Source organism: Schistocerca americana, chromosome 2, assembly GCF_021461395.2.
Source record: "Schistocerca americana isolate TAMUIC-IGC-003095 chromosome 2, iqSchAmer2.1, whole genome shotgun sequence".
In the NCBI taxonomy this organism is placed as follows: Eukaryota; Metazoa; Arthropoda; class Insecta; order Orthoptera; family Acrididae; genus Schistocerca; species Schistocerca americana.
In genome coordinates, this window is record NC_060120.1 from 544,812,263 (window position 1) to 544,835,435 (window position 23,173).

At 38.8% G+C, this 23,173-nt stretch overlaps 1 protein-coding gene across 2 annotated transcripts in view; it reads right to left on the bottom strand.

The window, feature by feature from the left end:
* Positions 1-3,263: 3,263 nt before the first annotated feature.
* LOC124596286 (probable DNA-3-methyladenine glycosylase) overlaps positions 3,264-23,173 on the bottom strand; it is an 80,198-nt gene continuing 60,288 nt past the window's right edge. Inside the window, exon 3 of one of the 2 annotated variants that reach the window (XM_047135378.1) lies at positions 3,264-3,930. In XM_047135378.1, the coding sequence (XP_046991334.1) occupies positions 3,494-3,930 (437 nt within the window). In that variant the 3' untranslated portion in view covers positions 3,264-3,493. The remainder of the gene's footprint in view (positions 3,931-23,173) is intronic. The other variant, XM_047135379.1, reaches the window with a different exon arrangement.

Sequence of the window (23,173 nt, forward strand, 5' to 3'; positions counted from 1 at the left end):
TCCATTTGAAGGCTGTATAGTCAAAAATTGGTCTGGTAATCAGGCAATATCACCATGAGCATAGAGGCAATCATACCATTGGTGCACCAGGTTGAAGATACTCATTTCACAAAACACTGTGTCCTGTTGCATGCAGAAGCCTGTCACTGTCAGCTGCACAGTCTCATTTGACAGAAATCGTTGAACTTTAGGACATAGGGCAGGTGATTGAGTGTCTCCACTTTGAGATGGTATAACTTCTGCATCATGACACTCCACAATGGTGGTTTTTGACAAACATGCTGTCTCATATACATTCTTCACCCTCTGATGGATGTCTACCAATGTTTATCATTCAGCAGCCAAAAACTGAATAACAGCACGTTGTTCCTGTTTGGTTGTATTTGATAATAAATTTGCCATAGTTCATGTTTCCACATTTACCACACACATCGGAAAGACATGAATGCTATGCTAATCCGGTGACTACATCTTGGTGCTTATATAGCTGCATTGGAGTTGCACTACATTGCATATACACTGCAATAACACCTTCAAATGGAAACTTTTTGATCAGTGCTTGTATTAGTTGTAGTCCATTAATAAACAACCAAGAGGGCAGAGTTTGCAACATGGTCATGGAGATGGAGTGGCAGTACCGTGACCAGCGCAATAGCAATCAGCATAGCTGAGAACTGCATTGTTGGCAGTATTATCAGAGCTTCTGCTGTAGAAAGTGGAATGACTTACACATAATGGCTTTATTTGTTGGAAAACCAGTGTATAAATTGCCAGGACATATTTAGTGTGCCCAAAGTATACAAAGGAAAAACAGTTATGGTCAAATATTGAGAAGGTCCTCAGTCCGACATGCCCCGAGCACAATTTATGGCTTGAAACAGGCAGTTTTGAAAGCACTTTCATCTATTGTAACAAAAAGTAACAGTCAAATACTAATAAGGTTGTTGGAATGCAAACAGTTTGAAATACGACAAAACTGAATAAGCAGTTCATGAAGTGCACATTAGTTGCTTTAGCTCCGAAATACGGTTTGACAGGATTTTTTCATTTAGTTATTTATTTATTTTTTAAATGATCTGAATATCAATATCTGCTGATTATATCTTTCAAAACTGAGAAAGAAAAGAAAATGAGGGAACGTCAAACGCAGTTACAGATGAAATAGAAAAAAAGAATTTAGAGAAGAAGTACGAAGAGCAATGTAAATGGTAATAACTTGCAGGTCCAAAGGAGAGGGATTGGGGAGGGAGGGGAGTGGGGAGCGGTGGGGGTAAGGATGGCATGCATTTTTTCACTTATAAACACTGCTTGATCACAATGTCTGGGTTCAAAAGACTATGGCATATGGTGGGCAGCTCGTATTTTACTTATTCCTTACTTATTTGTTACAAAGTTTTTTCTCGGCAATACTGATACAGGTGTTTAAGGTTTCTATATAGGAAATGTTATGCTGTTACATGCCAACATTTATTCACTTGTCACCTGTTTCACAATACTGCATATAATTTACAGTAAGACACTAGATTTTATGAATAGTTTGTATTTCCAATTTATTCTCACACTTTCACTGTCTTCAGAATGATATTTTCACTCTGCAGCGGAGTGTGCGCTGATTTGAAACTTCCTGGCAGATTAAAAGTGTGTGCCGGACCAAGCCTCAAACTAAGGACTTTGAGTCTCGGTCTGGCACATAGTTTTAATCTGCCAATCCGGCACACAGTTTTAATCTGCCAGGAAGTTTCTTTCACTGTCTTGTTTAATTCATCCTTTCGGAGCCATATTAAAATATAGCATTTTGCCTTCCTCAAAAATCTGCTGCCCTGCGTGATGGCTCGATCTGTCGCCCCCCCGAGCTGGCCCTGGAGTTGACAACTAATCAGTGTTAGCCATAAAAAAACACACTAACAAATACAAAATTAAATTTTTGGGTGAAATCTCTAAGGCTTTTGAAAACTGGTGTAAGAGAAGGAAATGGATTGTCCCTACTGCTGTTCAATTGCGTACTAGCAAAGGTAACCAAGGAATGGAGGAAAAGAACAGAAGAAGAAGAAGAAGAAGAAGGACTTTAAAAAGCACAACTGGAAGAAAAGGGGATAATCTGAGTACTGCTTGTTTGGCCTTTGCAGACAGTCTTGCATTCCTGGCTACAATGCATATAAATCTCCTACATGACACAGCTTCAATATCTTTTGATATCCACATCTTTTGAAAAAGCAGAGTATATGACAAATGTGTTGGAGGCACCAAAATACATGGAAACTGATTATGGATGAAATAAAAAAAAAGACTACAAAATTTAAATATTTAGGTGAAATAATACAAAAAAAAAAAAAAAATGCTTTGGACAAAGAAACTAACTTAGCAAGCACAAAGAAATTGGAGGTGGCTATTAACGTAACAAAAAGTCTGTATAGCAAGGAATTTATTTCCATAAACGCACAACTGTGATGTTACAACATTGTCATTAGATCAGAATGCTTTTATGCTTCAGAACACCTTTCATTAAATACAGCCAAACAATTAGGGAAATAGAAGGAAGGGAAAATAATCAGGAAAATCTTGGGACCAACATATGAAACTGGGAAATGCAAATTAAGTAGTAATAAAGAAATTTATGAAAAAGTAGAATGAACATTAAACACAGTGAGGAAGAAAAGAGTTGTGTTCTATGGACACCTAGAAAGACTAGATGAAAGCAAAACAACAAAAAGAATTTTTAACTTTTTTTGACAGAAAGCCAAAAACATCAATGATCGAGATCAAAGGCGTTAAAACAGACCTGAGGGAAATGTAAATAAAGCAGGAAGAAATAAGTAAAAGACAAAAGTACAGAACAAAGTAAAAAGTTTCAAAGGCTTCCAGGAGAGAACAAAGAAAAATGACCGGCATAATAGAGACAGAAGAAAAAAAAGAGAAAAACATGTGGAAAGCGTGAAAAACTACTTGAAAGAAAGAAGACATATTTTATTTGATGTCCTTAGTAGGCCAAACAAATAATAATTATAATAATAATAATAATAATAATAATAATAATAATACACACTTTCATTTGATGTACAAGTTAAAAGAATCAGTACATTTTTTTTAAAGAAAACATTACATATAATCAAAAATGGAAATGTTAAATCTGGAAGATGCCAGAATATGTTTGGCATAGGTTTTTATTCTGTTATTGCTTCTAATAGTAAGACCATTCCAAACAGAGGATCACAGATTAAAGTCTACTGTGCTACACATGCGAACAAAGTTGACACTCAGCACGGTGCCTGATGTGAGCGATCGCAAAGGCATTTCCCATTTGCGTCCCTCCCATCAGCCACCGTGCCAAGTGTCAACTTTGTATGTGTGAACAATAATGCCTCTTCATATGAAGGTATTCTAGTTTTTCCAACCACTGGTCCACCACCATACAAAAATCTTACACTAAGTTTAGTTACTGTTCTAGTAACATGGTAACAAAACACAAGGGACATATTGCACAAAAGTGGGTGTCTCATGAAGATGATACAACCATATTTCTAAGTTCTAACTCCTTCTGCTTATCCAACCGACTAACAGATTTGTTTCCCATTAGATAATAACGAAGTGGTTTCTTAGCCCACTCCGCACCAACAGAATCAATACCAATTCTGTGTGTTTTAACAAAAAGCTCACTTTCTGATATTTTACGACTTTCATTATCTTCCTCAATCCACATCCCTTCCCACAGACTTAAATCTTTCATGTTGCAAGTATGACGATCAATATTCATGCTAATACACAACTTCCCTGGACCATTACATAGTTCATGTGGTTTCAGATTATTTTTTTGCAATGACATTTTTACACTTCCATCGTTTTTTCTTTTCCTACTTTGCTGTCGCTGGAGACACATGTAATTCAATCCTTCAATTGGTTCCAATGCTCTTATAAGAACAGCAGCCCCATCCCCTAAAATAAAGCAACAAAAATAAGTAGGCAATTCAACAATGTCACAGGTACAGAGGTAAATGACATAATTATCAGACAGTTTCTCATACAATGTAAAAATAACAAAAACAATTCCAATTTATAATTAAGCTGACAAGTCGAGAATTGAAAACTACTGACCAACCTCAATCTCACCTGCATTTTTTATGGTGATTGTGAAAGTTATCTACATTAGACTAGAGAAATTTCTTAGTCAACACAATCTGTTTCAGAATCAGAATGGTTTTATGAAAAATAAGTCAACTTCAGTAACTGCAGCACAATTACTTGGCAAAATAATAACTGCCAGAGTGAAAAGGGAATATCTTATTGAAGTATTCCTTGATTTCAGAAAAAAACATCTGATTGTGTTAACATCACTGTATTACTTGACAAGCTATGGAATGTGAACACAATCTAATGTTTCAGATCTAGAATGGCTTCGAGAAAAATAAGTCAACTTCAGTGGCTGCAGCATAATTAATTGGAAAAATAATAACTGCCAGGGTGAAAAGGAAGTATCTTATTGAAATATTCCTTGATTTTAGAAAAAAATCACTGTTAACATCAATGTGTTACTTGATAAGCTATGGAATGTGGGGGTTAGAGAAACTAGCTACAAATTTATAAAAATCATACATGAGCAGTATGTTCTTATAAATTAACAAAAGTGAAATATTCAGCAATATTAAAAATGTAAAATTTGTAATTAACTCAAAATTGTAATATTCCACCTGCATATGTATCACAGCCCTACTTTGGTAAACTGCAGTTCGTATATCCTAAACTTTGGTATCCTTACCTGGTGTATTCAGAAGAAAAAGCTGTACGATGTCCTGAAACTTTATTGTTACTGATTATTTGATGTAGAATAAAGTAGGAGTAGTAGATCTTTGCACTGCTAGGTGGTGAGAGCTGCATATCTGATGAGTCAGTGTGCAGAGTGGCATTCAGCCGGGAAGACGTGTTGCGTGTCAACAGTGGTCATACTCTGTGTTTGGTGTGCGGTGATTTTATGATGGATCCTCAAACAGGATGGGTGGATGGGAACTACTTTGAATGTGGGGGTTAGAGAAACTAGCTACAAATTTATAAAAATCATACATGAGCAGTAAGAAACAATATTTGTGTAGACAGCCTAAACACATTTTGCAACAGTGTTATCAATGAATTAATTTAGTATCTCAATGAAAGCCATCTAATATTTTACAAAGACTGCAATAATGGAATTCAAAATAAAGAAACAGAGAAATTATTTACAGGAAACAAAATTGTAAGAAAGTAAAACTGGACAAAAACCTTGGGAATCATGATCCAGGACAATCTGAAGAGGGACACATTTCCAAAACTGAGTGTGTTTGTCATTTAAAAGTAATAAGGCTTACAAAAAACAGTGATAACAAACTTAACATGTAACCAGCAATAATATCATACTAAAATAAAGTCAAAACATCACACAAATAGGCACAGAGCAACCTTACACAAAATTAAAAAAAAAAAAAAAAAAAAAGAATATGTACTCCAGGCTAAGCTGTAGCAAGTCAATGTCCTACTTAGAAATCTCACAGACTGCCCCACTACCAAATTGAAAGATCACCTTGAACAAATTCTGACTTAAAATATATTTTATTCTCCAAATGAGTTCTTTGTCTTCATACAAAATAAATAAAAATGTTATTTCTTGCAGATACTTCAGCTTCATAATATTAAGTAAGTCATAACACACCTGAGATAATTGGAAAAAACTGTTATCACTGTTCTTATAAATTAACAAAAGTGAAATATTCAGCAATATTAAAAATGTAAAATTTGTAATTAACTCAAAATTGTAATATTCCACCTGCATATGTATCACAGCCCTACTTTGGTAAACTGCAGTTCGTATATCCTAAACTTTGGTATCCTTACCTGGTGTATTCAGAAGAAAAAGCTGTACGATGTCCTGAAACTTTATTGTTACTGATTATTTGATGTAGAATAAAGTAGGAGTAGTAGATCTTTGCACTGCTAGGTGGTGAGAGCTGCATATCTGATGAGTCAGTGTGCAGAGTGGCATTCAGCCGGGAAGACGTGTTGCGTGTCAACAGTGGTCATACTCTGTGTTTGGTGTGCGGTGATTTTATGATGGATCCTCAAACAGGATGGGTGGATGGGAACTACTTTGAAGGCGATGGTGACTATTAGTCCAAAGGTAAGTTTTTCAACAGACGGCAGCACCAGTCCCAAAAATTTTTGATAGCACCTCGAATTGTACAAAAGATAATGATGAAGACGCACCCACCCACCCACCCACCCACCCACCCATCCACACACACACACACACACACACACACACACACACACACACACACACACACACACATCCTTTCTGCTTTGAAAGCATGGAATAAAACAAAAACAAATCGGAAGAGCTAGCAAAACACATACCTATTCAAAATTTTGAAAGCTACATCTCATTTATGCCCTCATCAGAAACAGGGGAAGCAATTTAGTGCCCTCTCTTCAGCATAAAAACCACTTGCAGTGAAAATATGGCACACTGTTCTAATAATGTCAAACTGGCCACAATCTGGAGCTTCTGAATGATGCATTAGGGAGTCATGTGATAAACTGTAATACATTTTACGAATGCGAGACAGTATAATATTTTTTTCTTCTGAATGACTGCACAGAGAGATGCTGTAACTGAGTAGTTGTTTTAATTATTGTAACTTTATTTTCATTAATATTCACATCCTTCCTATCACACTTGTCCACAACTGTACTCCTCACAAAAGACATCACTAACTGCAAGACAATTCACAGATTTGTTCACACAGTCAACATATTACCTCTGCATCCTGATAAAAGAAGCCGGGATTTGAAATACAGGGACACATTCTGTTTTCTTCTTAATTCACAAATTTTGGATTTATATAAAATGGTGAAACCATGTTTGTACATTGCACATACCCTAAATGGGAAAAATGCACCCAGAAACTCAATTTTGGGAAACAGAACTGTCCTAACTGTGAGAACACGCTATCCTTCATTGATGTTCCACATAATTTCTGTTTGGTCTTTTTATTTAAAGAAATGCTTCACTGTAAGAACACTGAATTCAGGTGCTGAATTGTTATCACAAAACAGTAACAAATAAATTTTGGTTTAACTCTCTGCCAAGCTGCTGGTCATCTACATCTACATCTACATCTACATCTACACCTACATCTACTTCTACATCCATACTCCGCAAGCCACCTCACAGTGTGTGGCGGAGGGCACCTTGAGTACCTCTATCGGTTCTCCCTTCTATTCCAGTCTCATATTGTTTGTGGAAAGAAGGATTGTCGGTATGCCTCTGTGTGGGCTCTAATCTCTCTGATTTTATCCTCATGGTCTCTTCACGAGATATACGTAGGAGGGAGCAATATACTGCTTGACTCCTCGGTGAAGGTATGTTCTCGAAACTTCAACAAAAGCCCATACTGAGCTACTGAGCGTCTATCCTGCAGAGTCTTCCACTGTAGTTTATCTATCATCTCCGTAACGCTTTCACGATTACTAAATGATCCTGTAACGAAGCGCGCTGCTCTCCGCTGGATCTTCTCTATCTCTTCTATCAACCCTATCTGGTACAGATCCCACACTGCTGAGCAGTATTCAAGCAGTGGGCGAACAAGTGTACTGTAACCTACTTCCTTTGTTTTTGGATTGCATTTCCTTAGGATTCTTCCAATGAATCTCAGTCTGGCATCTGCTTTACCAACGATCAACTTTATATGATCATTCCATTTTAAATCACTCCTAATGCATACTCCTAGATAATTTATGGAATTAACTGCTTCCATTTGCTGACCTGCTATATTGTAGCTAAATGATAAGGGATCATTCTTTTTATGTATTCGCAGCACATTACACTTGTCTAAATTGAGATTAAATTGCCATTCCCTGCACCATGCGTCAATTCGCTGCAGATCCTCCTGCATTTCAGTACAATTTTCCATTGTTACAACCTCTCGATGTACCACAGCATCATCCGCAAAAAGCCTCAGTGAACTTCCGATGTCATCCACAAGGTCATTTATGTATATTGTGAATAGCAACGGTCTTACGACACTCCCCTGTGGCACACCTGAAATCACTCTTACTTCAGAAGACTTCTATCCATTGAGAATGACATGCTGCGTTCTGTTATCTAGGAACTCCTCAATCCAATCACACAATTGGTCTGATAGTCCATATGCTCTTACTTTGTTCATTAAACAACTGTGGGGAACTGTATCAAACGCCTTGCGGAAGTCAAGAAACACGGCATCTACCTGGGAACCTGTGTCTACGGCCCTCTGAGTCTCATGGACTAATAGCGTGAGCTGGGTTTCACATGATAATCTTTTTCAAAACCCATGCTGATTCCTACAGAGTAGATTTCTAGTCTCCAGAAAAGTCATTATACTCGAACATAATACGTGTTCCAAAATTCTACAACTGATTGACGTTAGAGATATAGGTCTATAGTTCTGCACATCTGTTCAACGTCCCTTCTTGAAAACGGGGATGACCTGTGCCCTTTTCCAATCCTTTGGAACGCTATGCTCTTCTAGAGACCTACGGTACACCGTTGCAAGAAGGGGGGCAGGTTCCTTCGCGTACTCTGTGTAAAATCGAACTGGTATCCCATCAGGTCCAGAGGCCTTTCCTCTTTTGAGCGATTTTAATAGTTTCTCTATCACTCTGTCGTCTATTTCGATATCTACCATTTTGTCATCTGTGTGACAATCTAGAGAAGGAACTACAGTGCAGTCTTCCTCTGTGAAACAGCTTTGGAGAAAGACATTTAGTTTTTTGGCCTTTAGTCTGTCATCCTGTGTTTCAGTACCATTTTGGTCACAGAATGTCTGGACATTTTGTTTTGATCCACCTACTGCTTTGACATAAGACCAAAATTTCTTAGGATTTTCTGCCAAGTCAGTACATAGAACTTTACTTTCAAATTCATTGAATGCCTCTCGCATAGCCCTCCTCACACTACATTTTGCTTCGCGTAATTTTTGTTTGTCTGCAAGGCTTTGGCTATGTTTATGTTTGTTGTGAAGTTCCCTTTGCTTCTGCAGCAGTTTTCTAACTCGGTTGTTGTACCATGGTGGCTCTTTTCCATCTCTTATGATCTTGCTTGGCACATACTCATCTAATGCATATTGTATGATGGTTTTGAACTTTCTCTACTGATCCTCAACACTGTCTGTACTTGAGACAAAACTTTTGTGTTGAGCTGTCAAGTACTCCGCAATCTGCTTTTTGTCACTTTTGCTAAACATAAAAATCTTCCTACCTTTTTTAATATTTCTATTTACGGCTGAAATCATCGATGCAGTAACCGCTTTATGATCGCTGATTCCCTGTTCTGCGTTAAATGTTTCAAATAGTTCGGGTCTGTTTGTCACCAGAAGGTCTAATATGTTTTCGCCATGAGTCGGTTCTCTGTTTAACTGCTCAATGTAGTTTTCAGATAAAGCACTTAAAAAAATTTCACTGGATTCTTTGTCCCTGCCACCCGTTATGAACGTTTGAGTCTCCCAGTCTATATCCGGAAAATTAAAATCTCCACCCAGAACCATAACATGGTGGGGAATTCTACTCGAAATATTTTCCAAATTAACCTTCAAGTGCTCAGCCACAACAGCTGCTGAGCTAGGGGGCCTATAGAGACATCCAATTACCATGTCTGAGGCTGCTTTAACCGTGACCTTCACCCAAATTATTTCACATTTCGGATCTCCGTCAATTTCCTTAGATACTATTGCACTTCTTATCGCTATGAATACGCCTCCCTCTTCACTGTCCAGCCTGTCTCTGCAGTATACATTCCAATCTGAGTTTAGGATTTCATTACTGTTTACATCTGGCTTCAGCCAACTTTCTGTCCCTAGTACTATGTGGGCATTGTGACCATTTATTAATGAGAGCAGTTCTGGGACCTTTCTATAGATGCTCCTGCAGTTTACTATTAGCAGATTAATATTGTTATTTCCTGTAGCATTTTGCCTACTCCTACCTTGCCGCGTCTCAGGAGGTGTCTTGTTGGGCCTAGGGAGGGAATTCTCTAACCTAAAAAACCCACATGCGCACTCCACACGTACTCCGCTACCCTTGTAGCCACTTCCTGCATGTAGTGCACGCCTGACCTATTCAGGGGGACCCTACATCTCTCCACCCGATAGTGGAAGTCGAGAAATTTGCACCCCAGATCTCCGCAGAATCGTCTGAGCCTCTGGTTTAAGCCTTCCACTCGGCTCCAAACCAGGGGACTGCGATCGGTTCTGGGAACGATACTACAAATAGTTAGCTCAGATTCCACCGCACAAGCAAGGCTTTCTGCCTCCACCAGTTTTCAGTTTCTGACTCAGAATAAACACTGAGTCTTTCATCTCTCATCAAACTTATTTACTCACTGCAATTTGGCCCTGCACACTACGATGTAACTCCAAATACATGACAGAGTTAGAATCAACATTGCAGGCACAATACCATATGCTAGTTACCCTAGTCTTATACATTATGATGTACCTAAACTTTTGGTAATAATATGAGGGGTAGTCAAATGGAAACTGAATACCCACCACAACAGGACAATGGAATGGTTCCAATCAATGGTAATCACTGCAAGAGCTAACACATTTATCCCACTGGGACATGAGATGATCAATTCTCGTTTCATGTAATATAGTTGACTGCTGATGCATCTAGAGTCTTTCTTGAGGTTGCCGACTATGTGAAAAATCACATGATGAAACATCTGGGCTGTATGGAGACTGGGGCAGTGTTTTCCAACCAAATCGTTGAAGCATAGACTTTACTTGGTTGGCAATGTGGGGGCGGGCATTATCTTGCAACACGATGATTCCATCCAAAAGAATTCCTGGGCACTTTGACTTTATGGAACATCACAGTTTCTGCAAAGTGTCTTCATAGAATTGGACATTGATTTTGTTCCACGCTTGAGGAACTGGACGAGCAGAAGGCCCCTGAGTCGAAGAAGAGTGTTATCATAACTGCCGATTCCTTGACTTGTGCCACGGATATGTTGGCAAAAATACGTGTTTAAAGCCAGCGATAGGCATAAAATGGCATCTGAAATTGTGCTGAATACCTTCTTGGAAAATTATTTCAAACAACCAGCTCAGAAGCCCACTCAAGGACTAAATGGTTGTGAAAACATATTTGACCTCTTTGCAAGAAATAATCCTGACCAAGAAAGGAGCATCATGAAAGATACAGGACTTACTGACCATAAAGTTGGTGTAGCTAGACTGAATACCACAATATCCAAACGTACCAAAAATAAAAGCAAAATATATCTGTTTTAAACAGCAGATAAACATTCGTTGGACACCTTGTTAAGAGACAGTCTCCACACCATCCAGTCTGACTATGTAAGCATAGATCAGATAAGGTTTAAATTCAAATAAATACTATTGAAGGAAACTGAGAGCTATATACCAGATAAATTAATATGAGACGCTACTCATCCCCCATGGTACACAAAACAGTTCAGAACACTACTGCAGAAGCAATAAAAAAAAGCATAACAAATTTAAAAGAATGCAAAATCTCCTAGACATGACAACGTTTTACACAAGCTCAAAATTTAGCACAAACTTCCATGTGAGATTCTTTTAATAGTTTCCACAACAAAAACTCTCTCTCGAAATCAGGTAGAAAACCCAAAGAGATTCTGGTCACACATAAAGTACACCAGTGGTAAGAAGCAACCAATATCTTCACTGTATAATAACAATGGTGATGTTATTGATGAAAGCACCACTAAAACAAAGCTACTAAACACAGTTTTCTGAAATTCCTTCACAAAAGATGATGAAGTAAATACTCCAGAATTCAAATCAAGAACAACTGTCAACATGAGTAATTTAGGAGTAGATATTCTCATTGTAGTGAAGTAGCTTAAAATACTCACAAAAAGCAAGGCTTCCAGGCCTTATTGTGTACCAGTCAGGTTCCATTCAGAGAATGCTGATACAATAGCACTATACTTGGCAATCATATACAAATGCTCACTTATAGAAAGATTCACACGCAAGTTGCACTAGTCACATCAATACCCAAGAAAGGAAATACGAGCAATCTGCTGAATTATAGACCTATATGACTAACATTGATATGCAATAGGATTTTGGATGTATGCTGTACTTGAACATTATGAATCACCTCAAAGAAAATAACTTATTGACAAATAGTCAACACAGATTCAGAAAATATCATTCTTGTGAAACACAACCAACACTTTATTCTCATGAAGTAATGAGTGCTATTGACAGGGGATGTCAAATTGATGGCATATTCTTAAATTTATAGAAGGCTTTTGACACCATTCCTCACAAGCGACTTCTAATTAAATTGAATACCTATGGAGTATTGTCTCAGTTGTGTAAATGTATTTGATATTTCCTGTTAGAAATGTCACAGTTCATAGTAACTGATGGAATGTCATTGAGTAAAATAAAAGTAATATCTGGAATTCCCCAAGGAACTGTTATAGGCTTTCTGTTATTCCGTTTCTACACAAATGAAATAGGAGAAAATCTGAGCTGTTCTCTTACAGTGCTTGTAGATGATGTGAATTGTGGTTTACTTGTCTCATAGTGTACATAATCTAAATCATCTGATTCAGTTACAGGAGACACATCGAAATTGTGGTAAAATTTCCCCATAAACATAGAACAGCTGATGTTAACAAATGGAATAATAAGAATAATAATACAATTTTGATATAGATACACACACTAAAATTTAATACCCCTTGTTCAAATTATGTTTTCATCCTCTATGAATTCTTCTACTGAATAGTAGCATTTCTCCCATTTCTGTAACCTTGTTTTTCAAATTTCTAGCTTCATATTTAATATGTTTTTGCTCATTAACTTAACATATATTGTCATCCCTCATATACTATGGAGTCTATGCATATAATCTTCAATTGGTGTGTGGGTAGCATAAAATTATTTTTATTTCCAATGTTATATGGGTGGTTAAAATGGTTCTCCTCAAATAATTTTTGTCTGCTGTGTAGAAAGATTATAATTTCATAAATGTATAAGCTGTCATTTACCATAATATAAAGTCATCAGATGACCAAAATGAACTGCAAAATGATTTAGACCAGATATGTGTATGGTGCAAAAAGTGGCAACTGACTCTAAATCATGAAAAGTGTGAAGTCATTCACATGAGCAAGAAAAGGAATCCACTAAATTTCACTTACATAATAAATTACACAAATCTAAAGGCTGTAAAATCAACTAAATACTTAGGAATTACAATTACGAATAACTTAAACTGGAACTATGAGATAGTTAATGTTGTGTGGAAAGCAAACCAAAGAATGTGATTTATTGGCAGAACACTTAGCAAATGTAACAGATCTACTAAAGAGACTGCTTCTGGAGTCCTCCTGTGCAGTGTGGGATCCACTTCATATAGGACAGATGGAGGACATTGAAAAAGTTCAAAGAAGGGCAGCTTGTTTTGTATTATCACAAAATAGGGAGATACTGCCACAGATATGATACATGAATTGGGGTGGCAGTCACTATAATAAAGGTGTTTTTCACTGTGGCAGGATCTTCTCATGAAATTTCAACCACCAACATCCTCCTCAGAGTGTGAAAATACTTTGTCAGTGCCCATCTACACAGAGAGAAATTATCATCATAATAAAATAAGAGAAATTAGAGTTTGCAGAGAAAGATTAAAGTATTCATTTTTCCCCACATGCTGTTTGAGAGTGGAATGATACAGAAGTATCTCGAAGGTCATTTGATGAGCCCTGTACAAGGCACTTAATTGTGAACTGCAGAGTAATTGTGTAACTGTAGCTGCAGATGTACTGGAAATTTTGTGAGCAGCTTTGGACTACTTTGGTGGGCTAGATATGGAATATTTCCATTATTGGCTTTGCTGTTTGCTCTCACACTGTTGGGTGGAATCACCCTGTTGTACAATAATGCCCATCCCCACACTGCCAATCGGACAAAGGGTATGTTCTATCAATTTTGTTGAGAAACTCTGCTGCATCCGCCGCACAGCCCGGATCTCTCACTGTGTGATTTTCACATCTTTAGTGACCTGATGAAGGACTTGCATGGATGTTGGTTTCAGTAGGTCAGTGATGTGCAAGAGTGGTTGCAGTTGTGGATCTGTCAGTGGCCACCATCGTTCTATGAACCAGGAATTGATTGTCTCATCTACCAGTGCGATACAAGCTTGTAAGTGAGTGACCATTTGTAGCTGCATGGGTCATGGCCCATCGAACATAGGCCGGTGTGAGGTGGAGCGTACACCATCAAGTTAAGTAGTGGTTTTGACTTTGTACATATGTACTGTTTGTGTTTTACTTTTTTTTCCCTTTATAAATGCATAGCTATGGTGTTCTTTTAATCATTGACAAAGGTCTTCTTAGGCGCTTGTGGGTTTTATTGTTGTTCTGAAGAAGGTGTAGTTATCAACGCCGAAACCTAGGTTAACACTAGGTGCTTTTTTCACAATCGAGGCGGGTTTTTAGTTTTTTAATATATTAACCAACGATTGCTGACACGCTGCGATGTTGAAGGTTCTTATTTACCTTAGAAGTGAGAGGAACAAATCCTGTGGTCTTTATCAGAGCATTTCGAAATGTTTTACCTCGTACCTGGGCGGAAGCCTAGAAAATTAGATTTGTTGTTCGATACACACAGGGTGACGTTCTACTATGGGCTACGGACATGGCGGAGCGTAGCCACTACTATGAACAGTTTGAGAGAGCCTTTCTGGATAAAGATTGGTCTGAGGCCATGCAAGAGAGCCTCACACATTAAGTATTCAACCCCTCTCCATTCAATAGCAAACATGGAAGTTTAAGGGGCTACTTTGAAAAATATTTGAATAAAACCAGATACTAGACGAATCCGGTATCTCAAGTAGATGTGCTGAAAATTTTAGGACCATCCACCTGCCCACATTAAGGAAAAACTCATTACCATTCCGGAACACAACACCAAATACTTTCTATCTGTACTGGACTCAACAGATTTGATATAAGAAGAGAGATCAGTACAACCCAAGCCTGTTAATATGCAGATAGTGCCACAGAGATTAATGGATCAACAAGTGAACAACAGATTCGTAGTACAACATGGATGGCAACCTTATCCCACAAAGACCTATGGTAATGGTAACGATAATCACAATGACAATGGCAAAATCCGTAAATCCTAGGGCGGGTATAAAAGAAATGGGCAAATATTTAACAAAAACAACTATAATGGGCAAGTATTGTATGGCCAGCATGTACAATATGTACAGACACAACCTAGCAGCAATAATCAGCCGATCACTTGGCAAACATGCAACAATACCAAACAGCTGAATAACACATAGACAGCATAATTCTGGCAGCAAAGAAAGCACATATGTCGAATAACGCGCAAAGGCAAAGATAATTTCAGTTGAGAGCCTTGCAGGATACTAACTGGCGTAATCAAACACCAACAGTCCATTAGTAGAAGTTACGCCTAACCCAGAGACCTACGCCACCGGGACTCCAGAAAACTTGAAATGGTCATGGTAGGCCCCCATTCTGTGACCTGGAAGGAGAGTGGGAGTACAAGCTTGAATGACACTTGCTTCATCAGATACGATGAAGGTAGTGATGTGAAAAATGATCTGTATCAAAGTAATGAGGACACACAGCAAAATTTGACAAAGGGGAAAGTACAAAAGCCAAACTATTTGACCTTGATGTACCCATTGTGCTTGACACAGGTGCTACTACTAATCTGACGTCAAAGGGAATCTTTGAAGAACTGAGGAAATGTGGGTGTATACCCACACTACCAGTACAAAATTGCGAAGTACAAACTGCGACTGGTCAGAAATCGAAAGGAGTCAAAAGACGAGGTGCATTCAAGTTCTAAGGCCTCCGATTTTTTTTTCTAATGAACTACTCACCCGAAATCGATGAAACTGGCGTTACTTCTCGATGTAATCGCCCTGCAGACGTCCACATTTTTCACAACGCTGACGCCATGATTCCATGGCAGCGGTGAAGGTTTCTTTAGGAGTCTGTTTTGACCACTGGAAAATTGATGAGGCAATAGCAGCACGGCTGGTGAATGTGCGGCCACGGAGAGTGTCTTTCATTGTTGGAAAAAGCCAAAAATCAATAGGAGCCAGGTCAGGTGAGTAGGGAGCATGAGGAATCACTTCAAAGTTGTTATCACGAAGAAACTGTTGCGTAACGTTAGCTCGATGTGCGGGTGCATTATCTTGGTGAAACAGCACACGCGCAGCTCTTCCCGGACGTTTTTGTTGCAGTGCAGGACGGAATTTATTCTTCAAAACATTTTCGTAGGATGCACCTGTTACCGTAGTGCCCTTTGGAACACAATGGGAAAGGATTACGCCCTCGCTGTCCCAGATCATGGACACCATCATTTTTTCAGCACTGGCGGTTACCCGAAATTTTTTTGGTGGCGGTGAATCTGTGTGCTTCCATTGAGCTGACAGGCGCTTTGTTTCTGGATTGAAAAATGGCATCCACGTCTCATTCATTGTCACAACTGACGAAAAGAAAGTCCCATTCATGCTGTCGTTGTGCGTCAACATTGCTTGGCAACATGCCACACGGACAGCCATGTGGTCGTCCGTCAGCATTCGTGGCACCCACCTGGATGACACTTTTCGCATTTTCAGGTCGTCATGCAGGATTGTGTGCACAGAACCCACAGAAATGCCAACTCTGGAGGCGATCTGTTCAACAGTCATTCGGCGATCCCCCAAAACAATTCTCTCCATTTTCTCGATCATGTCATCAGACCGGCTTGTGTGAGCCCGAGGTTGTTTCGGTTTGTTGTCACACGATATTCTGCCTTCATTAAACTGTCGCACCCACGAACGCACTTTCGACACATCCATAACTCCATCACCACATGTCTCCTTCAACTGTCGATGAATTTCAATTGGTTTCACACCACACAAATTCAGAAAACGAATGATTGCATGCTGTTCAAGGAAGGAAAACGTCGCCATTTTAAGTATTTAAAACAGTTCTCATTCTCGCCGGTGGCGGTAAAGTTCCATCTGCCGTACGGTGCTGCCATCTCTGGGACGTATTGACAATGAATGCGGCCTCATTTTAAAACAATGCGCATGTTTCTATCTCTTTCCAGTCCGGAGAAAAAAAATCGGAGGCCTTAGAACTTGAATGCACCTCGTACAAGCTTTAATTCTCATCCAATTAGGTCAGTTTTCTGTACAGTGCATTGTTTTGATAGTGGAGAAATTACTTGTTGACTGTTTAATTGGTATGGATACAGTTAGGGCATACCAAGTACAAACTGATAAAGGAAAAGGCCAATATCATTTCACTGTAAATAACCAATTATTTGCAATAGACCTAATCAGGGAAAGTACTGATAGACGTAAACCTGAAGTTACTCATGACTTTGAGGTTCAATTGGTAAATCCTGTAGTCACGTTTGTCAACACATACAATAACTAACAGTCCGCAGCAGAAGAGGTAAACATTGACACAATAAACAGAGTGGTAAGTGGATGAAAGTGCTTGTCTCAAGGACAGCAAGCAGAATTTAGGAAACTGATATTTGCTTATATCCATGTGTTTGAAAAAAGACCAAGTATCATTAAGAATTTTGTGTACACAATGGAAGTATATCCTCACAAAACTTTTTGTTCTACTTCATACGCTATACCATGGACAAAGAGGGAAGCAGTAAGAAAAGAGATTAACCTTCGTATGTGGAGGTAGGAGCTTCGAATTTCAAATGTTACTGTTTGGATTGAATGTAAGTTCAGGTGCATTTATCTCTGCCCTGGACAAGGTGCTACGACACAAACTTTTGAGTAAGGTAACAGTATATGTGGACAACCTTTTAGTTGGCACACCCTCATGGGTAGAACACTTATGATTAATTGAGCAAGCATTGAATTGCTTTTCCGAACATGGAATAACAGAAAAATTCCAAGAAATCTAGTTTCGGAAAAGAAAAGATAAAGTTTTTGGGACACACAATCTCTTCAGAAGGCATACTGCTCGATCCAAAAATACTTGACGCCATTAGGAACTGTCCTGTACCTCAAAACAAGAGACAATTAAAGGCATACTTAGGCGTAGTCTCATTTTTCAGGAAATTCATCCCTAACCAATTTATGAACAGTGATGCTTTTCTCAATCTTCTCTGGAAAAGCAGACCTTGTTTATGGGACAAGCAATGTCAACCCAGTTTCAAGAACATCAAGCAAGCCTTATTAAATGATAATATTCTATCTCAACCAGACATGAAGAAGGATGTTTGCTTATGCACTGATGCATGTTCTCAGGGTCTGGGTGCGTGTCTTTTTCAAATGGCAGAAGAAGAGGTAAAACTCACCCCTAAAGTAATTAGCTTTGCCAGCCACATCTTATCCTACGCCGAACGTTCATATTCAGTTATGGAGTTGAAGGGTTTGGTTGTAATATGGTCCTTTCAAAAGTTTGAATATCTCCTCTGAGGTAAACACACAAAAGTATACTGTGACCGTCAGTCCCTATCACTTTTGTTAACTTGTAAATTGCTACACCAAGTGATGGCCAGGTGGTGTATGATCTTCAAGGATTTGCTTTTGAAATAGTGCACATAAAGGGAAACCAGAACATAATAGCTGATGCTCTTTCTCGACTACCACAAGGCTTAGAGGAATTTAACGGTCTTTTAGAGCAGGAAGATTGAAATAAGAGGTATGTTGATGAAGACTAAACACTCTGATCATACTATGCCCAAATGTGTAAACACATGGAGCCATTACAGCAAGTAGACACACGATGGAGTAAGTTAAGAGTGAAACTTATGCAAATCGGTGTTGAAGAGTTAAAAAGGTTTTTCACTATTCACAAAGGTGTTCTGTTACATAGGAACCATCATGAACAATAACAATGGCATGTGTGTTTGCCGGAGGAATATGTGGATGATTTTATCTTTTACACACACACACACACACACACACACACACACACACACACACACACACGCAAACAGGGGCCATTATGACACTGCTAAGTGCAATGACAAAATAGGTCAATATTGTTGTTTCCCCAACCTTACATGAAGATTCTACAGATGGTAAGGAAGTGTGTTGTCTGCCAGAAAACAAAATATTCTAATATCTCCCAACAGATTGAACTACATACCATTGTGGTAGAAAACCTCTAGAAAAGGTGTCTGAAAACCTCTAGAAAAGGTGTCTGTGGATGTGGATAGACCCTATCCCAGAGGTAAGGTCGGTGTAAAGTATATAGTAGGTATGTATGATATTTTCACCAAATATGTAAAACTGTATGCTGTACAGAATGCTAAAGCCAGTTCAACTATAAGACGAATCAAAGGACATTATTTTACAGGAGTAGGAAAATCAGAAGTCATGTTAACAGATAATGCCTCATATTTTGTTGGCTCCAACCAAATTGAACACATTATAATATTCAAATTTCATCCTGAAGCATCCCCCATAGAAAGGGTATTTAAGGAATTCAACAGGTTTCTCAGGCCCTATATGCCTCGTAAACATACCAAGTGAATTGAATATGTCACTCCCTTCTTACAAGTTGTTAACAACCTTTCCCATACATCAATTGGATTTACACCAAGTGAGATGAAATTCAGTTGCAAACAAGTAGACGAGTAGGAGAAATCTTTGTCGAAGATACCGATACATGAATTATCACTGGAGGATAAAATATGATATGCAGTAATGAACCTTAAAGCATGGGCTAAATACTGGAAAGGGAAGCTGAAATGTACAACACAATTTTATATACGCCAAGATGTATTACTTAGAACACATCCAAAATCCAGAAAAATTGGAAACCAGAACCATAAGTGGCAATTAATATGCACTGGACCTCACATAATTACTAAAATCATCTACCTGGGAGCATATAGAATAGTACACACGAACGCGGGCAAAGACAAGGGCCTTTAATCACACAAAGACTTGGAAATGTTTGTATACTGAAAGAAAGGGGAAAGTCACATTCTAGAATTTATGTTGTTAGTTGTGATGTTCTGTGTCTTAATGACCACTGGCTCACAAAAAATGAAAGCCAGTTGTACATTCCTGATGGCTACAAAATAGCACCTGTTTACTTTAAATCTATTATGAGGAAAGGAAGTGTAGGTATACTTGTAAGAGATTGTGTAAGACTTAAATTCAGTGTAATAGATATTAAGCATTTAACTCAAGAAGAAGAATTTGAAGCTGCTGCTGTTAAGTTCCCAGAATGCCTGGTTATTGTGATTTCCATATACTGACTCAAAAGTTACAGTGGACCCCACAGAAAAATTGTTATTGTTTCTACTCAGATATAAGACATATAAAATTCTTATCTTTGGAGTTATTAATATAGATGTGAATGTGCATAACTCTCAAACTAGCCTCCTGTTAGATACATTGAGATCAATTAATTTCTTCTGTCTCAACAGTAAGCCCACAAGACAAAATGCATGCCTAGATCTACATCTACATCTACATGATTACTCTGCAATTCACATTTAAGTGCTTGGCAGAGGGTTCATCAAACCACAATCATACTTTCTCTCTATCATTCCACTCCCGAACAGCGCGTGGGAAAAACGAACACCTAAACCTTTCTGTTCGAGCTCTGATTTCTCTTATTTTATTTTGATGATCATTCTTACCTATGTAGGTTGGGCTCAACAAAATATTTTCGCATTCGGAAGAGAAAGTTGGTGACTGAAATTTTGTAAATAGATCTCGCCGTGACAAAAATGTCTTTGCTTTAATGACTTACATCCCAACTCGTGTATTATATCTGCCACACTCTCTTCCATCTTACGCGATGATACAAAACGAGCTGCCCTTTTTTGCTCCCTTTCAATGTCCTCCGTCAATCCCACCTGTTAAGGATCCCACACCGTGCAGCAATATTCTAAAAGAGGATGAACGAGTGTAGTGTAAGCTGTCTCTTTAGTGGACTTGTTGCATCTTCTAAGTGTCCTGCCAATGAAACGCAACCTTTGGCTCGCCTTCCCCACAATATTATCTTTGTGGTCTTTCCAACTGAAGTTGTTCGTAATTTTAACACCCAGGTAATTAGTTGAATTGACAGCCTTGAGAATTGTACTATTTATCGAGTAATCAAATTCCAACAGATTTCATTTGGAACTCACGTGGATCACCTCACACTTTTCGTTATTTAGCGTCAACTGCCACCTGCCACACCATACAGCAATCTTTTCTAAATCGCTTTGCAACTGATACTGGTCTTCGGATGACCTTACTAGACAGTAAATTACAGCATCATCTGCGAACAACCTAAGAGAACTGCTCAGATTGTCACCCAGGTCATTCATACAGATCAGGAACAGCAGAGGCCCCAGGACGCTTCCCTGGGGAACACCTGATATCACTTCAATTTTACTTGATTATTTGCCGTCTATTACTACAAACTGCGACCTTCCTGACAGGAAATCACGAATCCAGTTGCAGAACTGAGACGATACCCCATAGGCCCGCAGCTTGATTAGAAGTTGCTTGTGAGGAACGGTGTCAAAAGCTTTCCGGAAATCTAGAAATACGGAATCAACTTGAGATCCCCTGTCGATAGCGGCCATTACTTCGTGCGAATAAAGAGCTAGCTGTGTTGCACAAGAGTGATGTTTTCTGAAACCGCACTGATTATGTATCAATAGATCGTTCCCTTCGAGGTGATTCATAATGTTTGAATACAATATATGATCCAAAACCCTACTGCAAACCGACATCAATGATACAGGTCTGTAGTTCGATGGATCACTCCTACTACCCTTCTTAAACACTGGTGCGACCTGCGCAATTTTCCAATCTGTAGGTACAGATCTATCGGTGAGCGAGCGGTTGTATATGATTGCTAAGTAGGGAGCTATTGTATCTGCGTAATCTGAAAGGAACCTAATCACTATACAATCAGGACCTGAAGACTTGCCCGTATCAAGCGATTTGAGTTGCTTCGCAACCCCTAAGGTATCTACTTCTAAGAAACTCATGCTAGCAGCTGTTCGTGTTTCAAATTCTGGAATATTCCATACGTCTTCCCTGGTAAAGGAATTTTGGAAAACTGCATTCAATAACTCTGCTTTAGCGGCACAGTCGTCGGTAACAGTACCATCGGCACTGCGCAGCGAAGGTATCGACTGCGTCTTGCCGCTTGTGTACTTTACATACGACCAGAATTTCTTCGGATTTTCTACCAAATTTCGAGACAATGTTTCGTTGTGGAACCTATTAAAGGCATCTCACATTGAAGTACGTGCCAAATTTCACGCGTCTGTAAATTTTAGCCAATCTTCGGGATTTCGCGTTCTTCTGAACTTCACATGCTTTTTCCGTTGCCTCTGCAACAGCGTTCAGACCTGTTTTGTGTACCATGGGGGATCAGTTCCATCTTTTACCAATTTATGAGGTATGAATCTCTCAATTTCTGTTGCTACTACATCTTTGAATCTAAGCCACATCTCGTCTACATTTGCATAGTCAGTTCGGAAGGAATGGAGATTGTCTCTTAGGAAGGCTTCTAGTGACACTTTATCCGCTTTTTTAAATAAAATTATTTTGCGTTTGTTTCTGGTGGATTTGGAAGAAACGGTATTGAGCCTAGCTACAACGACCTTGTGATCACTAATCCATGTATCAGTCATGATGCTCTCTATTAGCTCTGGATTGTTTGCGGCTAAGAGGTCAAGTGTGTTTTCACAACCATTTACAATTCGTGTGGGTTCGTGGACTAACTGCTCGAAATAATTTTCAGAGAAAGCATTTAGGACAATCTTGGAAGATGTTTTCTGCCTACCACCGGTTTTGAACAAGTACTTTTGGCAACATATCAAGGGAAGGTTGAAGTACCCACCAACTATAACCGTATGAGTGGGGTATTTATTTGTTACGAGACTCAAATTTTCTCTGAACTGTTCAGCAACTATATCTTCGGAGTCTGGGGGTTGGTAGAAGGAGCCAATTATTAACTTAGTTCGGCTGTTAAGTATAACGTCCACCCATACCAATTCGCAAGGAGTATCTACTTCGACTTCACTACAAGATAAACCACTACTGACAGACACAAACACTCCACCACCAATTCTGCCTAATCTATCTTTCCTGAACACCATCTGAGACTTCGTAAAAATTTCTGCAGAACTTA